This window comes from Salmo salar, chromosome ssa12 (assembly GCF_905237065.1).
Source record: "Salmo salar chromosome ssa12, Ssal_v3.1, whole genome shotgun sequence".
NCBI lineage: Eukaryota > Metazoa > Chordata > Actinopteri > Salmoniformes > Salmonidae > Salmo > Salmo salar.
The window spans coordinates 30,864,469-30,874,088 of record NC_059453.1 but is presented as its reverse complement, the minus strand read 5'-3'; the positions used below and the strand labels follow the sequence as shown (position 1 = coordinate 30,874,088).

The 9,620-nt window shown below is 44.9% G+C and overlaps 2 protein-coding genes across 2 annotated transcripts; one reads left to right on the top strand and one right to left on the bottom strand.

The window, feature by feature from the left end:
* The first annotated feature begins 2,114 nt into the window (after positions 1-2,114).
* LOC106564977 (keratin, type I cytoskeletal 50 kDa-like) lies at positions 2,115-5,044 on the top strand. Its single transcript, XM_014131531.2, has 3 exons — positions 2,115-2,186; positions 2,345-2,389; positions 3,268-5,044. Exons 1-3 carry the CDS (start codon positions 2,115-2,117, stop codon positions 3,535-3,537), a joined length of 387 nt encoding a protein of 128 aa, XP_013987006.1. The 3' UTR covers positions 3,538-5,044.
* On the bottom strand, positions 4,799-8,506 carry LOC106564959 (keratin, type I cytoskeletal 13). Its single transcript, XM_014131515.2, has 7 exons — positions 7,898-8,506; positions 7,381-7,463; positions 6,901-7,057; positions 6,504-6,665; positions 6,237-6,362; positions 5,698-5,918; positions 4,799-5,511 (listed from the first exon to the last, which is right to left on the bottom strand). The coding sequence occupies exons 1-7, from the start codon at positions 8,435-8,437 to the stop codon at positions 5,250-5,252; spliced, it is 1,551 nt and encodes a 516-aa protein (XP_013986990.1). The 5' UTR covers positions 8,438-8,506; the 3' UTR covers positions 4,799-5,249.
* Between the last annotated feature and the right edge of the window lie 1,114 nt (positions 8,507-9,620).

Sequence of the window (9,620 nt, the reverse complement as noted above, 5' to 3'; positions counted from 1 at the left end):
AATTACATAACATAATTACATCATTACATCATTATATCATTACAAACAGCAACAACTATTTGGTTGTTTTATGATTCATTTAAAATAGCACCACCTGCAAGACAGGTTTTTTCTGGTTAACACAGAACATATTACAAACATATTTCTTGCTTTGCAAACACAACAGTGGTCAAATATATTTTTCTGAATGTGACAACACTTGTGACTCCATGGATTACATTTTTGACTCCACGGATTACATTTGTGACTCCATGTGTGTTAGAATTAGGGGTGTTTGACACCTGACAATGTTAACTTATTCCCATTAGCACTAACTCCATCATCACTGTTGATTTATTTGTTGGCTCCTCTGTGTACAGTCAGTTAGTTATTGCATCTGTTCCTCTCTATGGGGGTGAGGAGGGAAATGTGTGTGAGATGGGATGGGGGTGTTTCAGCCAAAAGGAATTCTGGCAGAAGACGTTTTTGTCTTCTGAAGGCCAATGCAGGTTACGTACTAAAATAATGTAATTAACTACAACTTCATGCAACCAAATCTGAGTCCCAAATGGCATGATATTACCTAAAATGTGCCATACTTTTGACCAGAGCCCTATGGGTCCTGGTCACAAGTAATGCACTATATAGGGAATAGGGACACAGCCCAAGTCTCATTTTTGGAATTCCTGCTGCAGGTCACAGCCACTTGAGAATGTGTGTATAATGATGTGAGTTACACAGATCCATTTGGCATCCAGGTCCAATGCCAAGACTGTGCTGGACATTGACAATGCCAAGCTTGCTGCTGAGGACTTCAAGATGAAGTAAGGGGCTACTAACGACTATGAATCATGACACACTATTCATATAAAACATTTATTTGTCTTTCACTCAAGGCTCTATACAACACACTCTGAGTAGAAGTTACCCTTTTAGATACAGAACCATAATCAGCCTACCCAAGCTAAATCTTATCCATTACTATTAGTGAGGAAAAGGCAAAACTGATCAATGGTCAAGTCTGAATACCCATACTAGCGTATTACATACTTAAACTGCATACTAATTTTGGCGTTTGATCTACCTTTAGTAGAATTCACTTGTTTTTTCCGACTCACGTGTTTGACAACAGATTAATTGACACGCTGTACCAAAATGAATGAGTGGTGGGAGTCAATGCATTTGCGCATTAGATGATGCATTTGGATTACTATTTTCAAATTTCATATACTATAAAACTTAATTTTTCGCACACTATTTAGTACGCTAGTATGGGTATTCAGACACTGCCAGTGTCTAGCCATCCCTACTCCATAGACAAAGCAAAAGACTACAATCTTAAAACATATTGGTAGTCTGTGTGACATTAGCATGATCTTCGACCTTTGCCCTACTCAGGTATGCAAAAGAATAGGCCATGAGGATGGCAGTGGAGGCAGACATCAGTGGTCTGAGGAGGGTCCTGGATGACATGAACCTGGGCCGCTCTGACCTGGAGATGCAAAAAACTCACTTCAGTCGGCATCCACATGACAGTTGCTAGGCGGAAGGATATCATTGGCCACTAAGGAGTACTTAGCCCTGTTTTGTATGGTGTGTTATTGGAGCAGTTAATGTTCAGTACACAAATATGACATCTACCTAACCACTGCTGATATCACACCAGGATTTCCTTTACACAGATGGATGGGTGTTTCTTTTCAACATAGTTCCTCTCCCCCTCCTCACACTTCCTAGTATTCTTATTTTCTTCCATTAACTCACTATTACCCTTTGTGTGACTCTTACATGCACAAACTCACACATAACAGTTCATGTATGGTGCATAATGGGTAATATATTGACCAGTAGGAGACATTAGATTAGTTGACAATAACTTAGTCCCTTAGGTTAGTCCTCTGGTTGAAAAACATGTAATCACACGTGTGGTGCTGCACTGTAACAGTAAATACTCAGATCTAAAACATTGAGACCTGTTTAATCGCAGTCAAGCTACTGTTGGTTGTTATGGTTACTACCTGAGGTTACGCCCTCTGACCTTTGACCTACAGGAGATTGCCCTGTTGAAGACCCATGTGGGCAGCCAGGTGAATGTATCAGTGGATGCTGCCCTATCCTAGGACCTGAACGCAGCGATGACCGAGATTCGGAAGCACTACGAGTCTGTGGCCATCAAGAACCGCAAGAGCTGGAAGCCTGGTACCAGGGCAAGGTGAGCTGAATGACCAAGATATCTTTACTATATGAAGTCATTTATCTAAAAGAGTTATTCTCTAAAGGTTTTTTTGGAAATCAATTTAGAGACTGAATGAGTTGGCTCTGAGGTAAACTGTGTTGACTAATGCTATTTTTTTTACCTGTATAGCTGGCCACAGTGGAGATTGAAGTCGTGGCAAACAATGAGCAGCTGGTGAGCTGCCTCACAGAGTCCGAAGGACACACACACTCACTCACTCACTCACTCACTCACTCACTCACTCACTCACTCACTCACTCACTCACTCACTCACTCACTCACTCACTCACTCACTCACTCACTCACTCACTCACTCACTCACTCACTCACTCACTCACTCACTCACTCACTCACTCACACACACTCACATCGATACTCCAACAAACACACACACACACACACACACACACACACACACACACACACACACACACACACACACACACACACACACACACACACACACACACACACACACACACACACACACACACACACACACACACACACACACGCGCACCATACTGGAATTGGAAGTGAAAACCCAGGCATGGATGATAGCATGTATGCCAGGTCTCTGCATGTCGTTATTCTGACACCCATAAATACCTTACTGACATTTTGAACTTGGCAACATGACCACCTCATGTCTGGACTTGACCAAACATTCTTCTGGGTGTGTAGTCTATTGGAGCACCAGATTCACAACCTCTCACACACTTTTGTGCAACAGAGTTATACAATAATGGAATATTATCCATGTGTGTAGTGCATTGGAGAGGGCACCCACTCTATCCCCGCGAACAGAAGCAAAGCTTGTGCAACAGTGTCACATACTGTGGTAGCATATCATTGGACAAGGCACCAGTATACTAACTAGTCCGCTCCAGGGGGAAGTTTTCCCTAAGTAAAGATCTAGGATCAGCTTCCCCTCCCCCAATCCTAAACTTAACCATTAGTGGGGAGAAATGCAAAACTGACACAAGATCAATGTCTTGGTGCTACTTCACTCTTCACCCACTCATCCCATCCACTCCCTCCTCCCCAGATAGAAATCCTCCCTGGAGGGCACCCTGGCAGACACCCAGAAGCGCTACTCTGCTCAGCTGGCAGGGCTCCAGAGCATGGTGACTAGCCTGGAGCTCCAGCTCTCCCAGCTCCACGCCAACATCGCCCACAACAAGCAGGAGTACGACATGTTGCTGAACCTCAAGACCCGGCTGGAGCTGGAGATTGCAGAGTACAGGAAGCTGCTGGACGGAGAGGACGACAGCTCCACCCCAGGTAAGCCATTGTATACAGCGAGCAATAGGCCTTTGTAGACTTCTTGCCAAACGCATCATCATGAGACTGATGAGACTTGGTCTTGCTTGATTTTAAGCTGAAAGCAAAATACTGTATCTTCAAAACTTGAAAGTTGACAATTATTTTGGACTGTATCAAAAGTGGACTAATGAAGAAGATATGAAGAAACAAAAATTATTATAAAAGTATGCTTTAAAAGTGCTCAGTATGAGTGTTGCAATGAGATTTACTCCATGTCCATTTATGACTCCACAGTAGTTACCAAGACGATCACCGTGACCCAGACCATTGTGGATGGAAAGGTGATGGTTCTGGTAACAGAACCATCAATAAAGATTATGTGGTTGAATGAGAATGGACTGTGTGGTTTCACTTGTTTCAGAGATATTCATGCTTTATCATAGACTGACTATATGAATCTGTGAGTATGGATGTCATAGCAGATACATTTTGTGCTCTCATTTCATATGACTTGATTTCAATTTTACATCTTTCCACCAAAACATGGTGTCCAGCATTAGAGTTGACTCCACAAACACTCTCCATACAGTATATAACTCTGAATCTAATGCTTGAAAAACTGAGTTTGATTAATAGAGATAGAATGATGTCATTTTGCCGACAGCCAGTGTGACGGCCCTCCCACTCTGCCGAATTCTTTCTTTTTGCTCTTGTTTTCCTTGGTGGGATGTTCGGGGGGCGGAGCCGGGAGGGTCGTCAGTGAGGTGGGACGCACCTGGGCTCGGGTGTGTCCCGGGGATAAGTACACCTTTTCCCAATTCATTGAGGAGACTCTCTCCACGCAGACACACTGTTATTTTTGGTTGTGGCATTTTGTGGTTTGTTTGTTTTGGCACCTTTCAACACCCCTCATTTTCACCATCTATGCATGCAACCACTCACTTACACTACTGAATACTGACTACACACACCATTTTTACTTGTATATAGTTTTAGTTAATAAATGTTTAGTTAATAAATATATTTTTGTTATTCCTTATCTCCACGTTGTCTCCCTCTTCGTAACTGGCTACGAGCAGCTTCGTGACACTAGCAATCAGACTTCTTCTATTCACATTTCTATATTGCCATGTATTAAACTCAACTCAGCAGAAGTGAATGTAAAAAATTATACTATTCAAGATCATACTGACACATATACTTTCTCAAGAGAATAGAATTGGCCTCATGTGCACAAGATGACAACTTATATGATTGTCAGATGTATAGGAGCATGCCAGATCAGATACATCAAGTTGAAAGACACAGAAAACAGAATGATGGTGTCAGCAAGTCAGAGCATCTTTATTGTATTCACAATGGGGTCTGTTGTTGGTGTCCCATCCAGATGTAGTAGAATATGTTGTTCTGGAGGTGTTAACCATAGAAATAGAATTACCAGAAAATAAATCCCCATTCTAGTCAATGTTCCATGATGGGTATCTGAGGGGCTTTAGCCATTCTAGAAAGAATAGGAGGATGGTATGCATATCTTTAACTACAGTTAACCGGAGCTGGCCTAAACAAATAATACAGATAAGGAAGACAGGGATTTTTCATCTTATGAAGACATTGTATAAGTTGAAACGTTGAATTTTAGGTTGCATGAATAAAGCACTGGGGAGCAGCAATATTCCATGTGATGGCCTCTCATTTCCTATACCCAGCAATTATATTTCTATGGGGTTAACCTGTTGCTTACTGCAGTGCTCGCTGTGTGTGTGGGACCTTAAGAAGCGTGTTTGGTTTCACTTGAGGAGACAACCTTGCCGTCCACCATTTCCTCTGTGACGATCACCACCTTGCGTGTGGTGGAGGTGGAGGAGCTGGGGCCGGAGCTGGAGGAGCTGACGCCGGAGCTGACGCCGGAGCTGAGGCCAGAGCTGGAGGAGCTGAGGCCGGAGCTCAGGCCGGAGCTGAGGCCGGAGCTAGACGAGCTGACGTGGGAGCTGGAGGAGCTGTGGCCGGATTTCGAGGAGCTGAGGCCGAGGCTGTGAGGAAGGGAAACCAATGGTTAGCATAGTTAGCATCTATGATCATAATAAATATCTGTTAAAGGTCACATAGCTGATGATTCATGTCAAAAGTAACCATGGCTCATACTAAGGTCAATTTCAAAAGAGACCTGTTTTTAAAGTGAAATGTTGAGGGAGACATCCAATCGCTTCCTGCCTTACCCGCTAGCCTCTCCGTCCAGCAGCCTCCTGTACTCAGCGATCTCCATCTCCAGGCGTGTCTTGATGTCCAGCAGCATCTTGTACTCCTGGCCCTGGCGTTCCATGTCGCTGCGGAGGGACACTAGCTGCTCCTCCAGACTGGTCACTTGGTTCTGTAGGCGTCCCAGCTGCATGGAGTAACGGCCCTCTGTCTCCGCCAGCGTGTTCTCCAGGGAGCCTTTCTATTGGCCGGGAGAGACAGAGATGATGGGTCAAAAATGATGGGAGTAGGTTTGGAATTTGGAATGTTTACTGTCATACTGAAAAAGTTAGCTCTGGTAATTGAATGTGAAGGCAGGTAGAGGTTAGCTATAGTAATGTAAAGGTGCTTGGCTATAACATCTTGAGGGATAGTGGAAGAGTCCAGGTGAAAGTGAGATACTTGAGATTTGGTAAAGAGAATGATGAAAGAGTCAAATGCTGATTGTTGAAGAAAGTTGTAGGAAGTTGTATAAGTAATGTCCCCTTAACAGTGGTCTGTGTTAATAATTGCTGCTCACCATGCTGAGCTGTGACTGCAGTTCAATTTCCAGGCCCTGCAGTGTGCGACGGATCTCTGAGATCTCTGACTTGGAGGTCTGGAGAACCTCTGTGCTGGACGCCACCTCCTTGTTCAACGTCTCTGTCTGTTAAACACAATAAGTGGTCAATCATCACAGGAACAAACCAACATTTCAGCTCATGATAGAATGTGACAACGTTACCAACTAGAAGTAAAGAAACATCTACACCATGAACATAGTTTAGGGGCTTCTAGAGGGTTCTACCTTGGTCTGGAACCAGGCCTCCAGGTCACGCTGGTTCTTGGCACTAACGGCCTCGTACTGCTCACGAATCTCAGCCATGACTCTGGACAGGTCCTCCTGTGGTGCTGCGTCCACTTCCACATTGATCTGTCCAGTCATCTGCGTCCTCATGGCAAGCAGCTCCTGTGGAGAAAAACATAGGGGTGAGTTTAAAGGATTAAGACATGACTGACCACTGCCTGATGGTAACAACTTGACCTGCCCTCTGTCTTCATTATACATTTGAACACCATTGCTTAGTACAGATGTGCTTGAAAGCCAGCAATGGTGTTCTAGTGAAGACCCATAGCAGGTTGACAGGGTCAATAGATGTAATACATTAAGGATGTATGGATATGTTCCATCAGCCCACACCCACCTCCTCATGGTTCTTCTTGAGATAGATGAGCTCCTCCTTCAGCCCCTCGATCTGCATCTCCAGGTCAGATCTGGCCATGGTCATCTCGTCCAGCATCCTCTTCAGCCCGGCGATGTCCGCCTCCACTGACTGACGCATGGCCAGCTCGTTCTCATACCTGAGAGATGGAGAGAGCTTAGGTCAAAGAACTGCCGGAATGTGTTCCTCTGTGAGAATAGCAGGGGGGTTATAGATTCTAGTATTCCATTAAGTTTTGGGAAAATAACAGTAAGTAACACCAGGCTTCTGATATGTCTGTCGGGAGGGTTTGTTTATGGTGGAGGTGAAGGGTAATGTCATTTGGTTTCTGTTTTTGTAGATTCAACACAAAATGTAATAAAAAACAGTATGAGGGTTTTTACAGATTTGGGGTTATTCCATGTGGTTAATGTAATGCACCAGCAGTGTACTGTATCTGTGGATGGTGTTGGGTGTACTTACTTGTTTCTGAAGTCGTCTGCAGCGAGCTTTGAGTTGTCGATGCTGAGATAGATGCTTCCATTCAAGCAGGTGGCAGCCTGGATCTGAGAGGTGGAGGATGGCAAAACATGTCAGGATGGGGCAAGCATGAAATTTCCCACAAATGCAGTACACACAAACAGTGATACCACACTGTAATCATTGAGTTCTGAGTTTCAACTGCACTGTTATAGCTCATAGAAGCAATACAGGGAACCTGTTGTCGTTATGGTCATTGTAAAGCATGGTACAAAGAAACTAATCGCACCTTTCGCAATCGCTTAGGGGCTCTTAAGAGAGAGGAAGGAATAGCTTCAATGATCTGCTTAATTTTCAATGCTGCAGCTAAAAATATGCATACTGTCTTTGCATCTATCTTTGGTGCAATATCTTGGTTGAATCAATTATAACAAATGTGTATAATTTTGCATTGTCCAATATTCATCGTCATAACACTCATCATTGACTGCTTTTGCCATCTAGGAAACACGTCACGTACCTTGTCCTGCAGGTCGGCGATAGTAGCGTAGAAGCCAGAGTAGTCGCGAGCGCTGGGGGACGTCTTGCTCTCAAGGAACTGACGGATCTTCAGCTCCAGCTCGGCGTTGGCCGCCTCTAGCATGCGCACCTTCTCCAAGTAGGTGGACAGGCGGTCGTTCAGGTTCTGCATTGTGGCCTTCTCATTGACCGACACATGGAGGTCGGCTCCACCACCACCACCACCACCCCCACCCATGCCAAAACTAAAACCGCCGCCGCCGCCACCCCCTCCCATTCCGAAACCATAACCGCCACCACCACCTCCACCACCGGAACCGAACGAGGAGCTAGAGATGCGCACCCCAGAGCCTCCTGCACCTCCATACACACTGCCGGCCCTCATGGCAGTGACACGGCCTCCTCCACCGCCACCCATCGAGGAGAAGCGGGAGGAGCCCATACCCATTCCACCTCCACCTCCAGACCTCATGGACATGGTGCCACCTCCGCCTCCACCGCCACTGCTGCTGTAGGACATGCTAGATCTGGAGAAGGACATGTCTGCTGAGAGGGAGTCTGCCTGCCTGGGATGAAGAGGAGAGAGAATGTGGTGGACTGCCCAGCCACTGTTCCCTTTTTATGCTGCACAGGGCAGAAGGAGGGAGGGAGGGTGGGAGGTGGACATGGGTGGGAGAGGCAGAAGGGAGGAATACAGGTAAGCATTACCTCATGTAGGGCAGGGCAGGACACCTCCACCCACGTTGACACCCTGCGGGCAGATGCTAGGATGCAGTAGGAAATGGAGGAGGATAGATAGATATGTGCTATATGTGTGGATATTGAAAATATACTATTGCTGTGCAACTCTACCCTCCCCCATCTCGCTCTATATATGGTGTCTGCCTGCACAAACATATAAAAGTTCACACCCTGTAAACAGATGGAATTCCTCTCCCATAATAGCGTCTGGTTGAAAGCATAAACAAACCCGCTTCTATTAGCCCCAGGTAGGTCAGTCAATCAGTCAACACACACAGTTTAACTTTGACAGGTAGCTTTTCCGTGGTTCCTGAGAATATAGATTGACACACAGAATGGCTATTTACCTGTACCTGTTATGTTACTAAGACAACAAGTTGCAAAGAAACTTCACGGTAGAATATGATCTATCGCTTGACACCCAGACAACATTCTACCCGAACAGACCTGTCTTTGTCTCACACACTGATGTCTTGCAAGAAAATCTCCTGCCCTTTTCCCTAAACGCAACTGTCCATTGTTCCTTTTATGCACATACTCAGTTTACCATTGTATTAAGTTTCACTCAACTTCATGCATTTTCCATCAACAGTTGGAGTCTGCAGGACTGACAAAAGTACCACTATATAGCCCCCATGGGATGAGTCATTACTCCGGGCATCGTACCCCAGGAAAATAAACCTCAGATGGGATTAAAGTACTGTTCTTTTACCTTAACACCTTGGAAGGGAACTTGGCATCTGCAGCGTGCAAGAACAAGCTGTCACTTGTTTGCATATTTCCATATAACCAGAGCATTTCTTGCAGATGTATTTTTATCATGCTCCAGAGGTTACCATTTGAGTCTGACATTTAGTATGTGGAAAAGTTGATTAGCATTTGCTTAATGCCAAAGAGCATTGCAGCATTTATGTCCTCATGTTAATGATTTGCAGTAGAATGGATTATAGTGGCATTGGCGGAGATGTTGCACTATAAACAGT

Coding starts and splice junctions, on each gene's coding strand:
- LOC106564959 (XM_014131515.2), bottom strand. CDS start 8,437: ATGTCCTTCTCCAGATCTAGCATGTCCTACAGCAGCAGTGGCGGTGGA. Junction 5,919..6,236: donor TGCAGTCACAGCTCAGCATG/GTGAGCAGCAAT, acceptor CCCGGCCAATAG/AAAGGCTCCCTGGAGAACAC. Junction 5,512..5,697: donor CTGGACGGAGAGGCTAGCGG/GTAAGGCAGGAA, acceptor CCTTCCTCACAG/CCTCGGCCTCAGCTCCTCGA.
- LOC106564977 (XM_014131531.2), top strand. CDS start 2,115: ATGACCGAGATTCGGAAGCACTACGAGTCTGTGGCCATCAAGAACCGC. Junction 2,187..2,344: donor GCTGGAAGCCTGGTACCAGG/GCAAGGTGAGCT, acceptor TTACCTGTATAG/CTGGCCACAGTGGAGATTGA. Junction 2,390..3,267: donor TGGCAAACAATGAGCAGCTG/GTGAGCTGCCTC, acceptor CTCCCCAGATAG/AAATCCTCCCTGGAGGGCAC.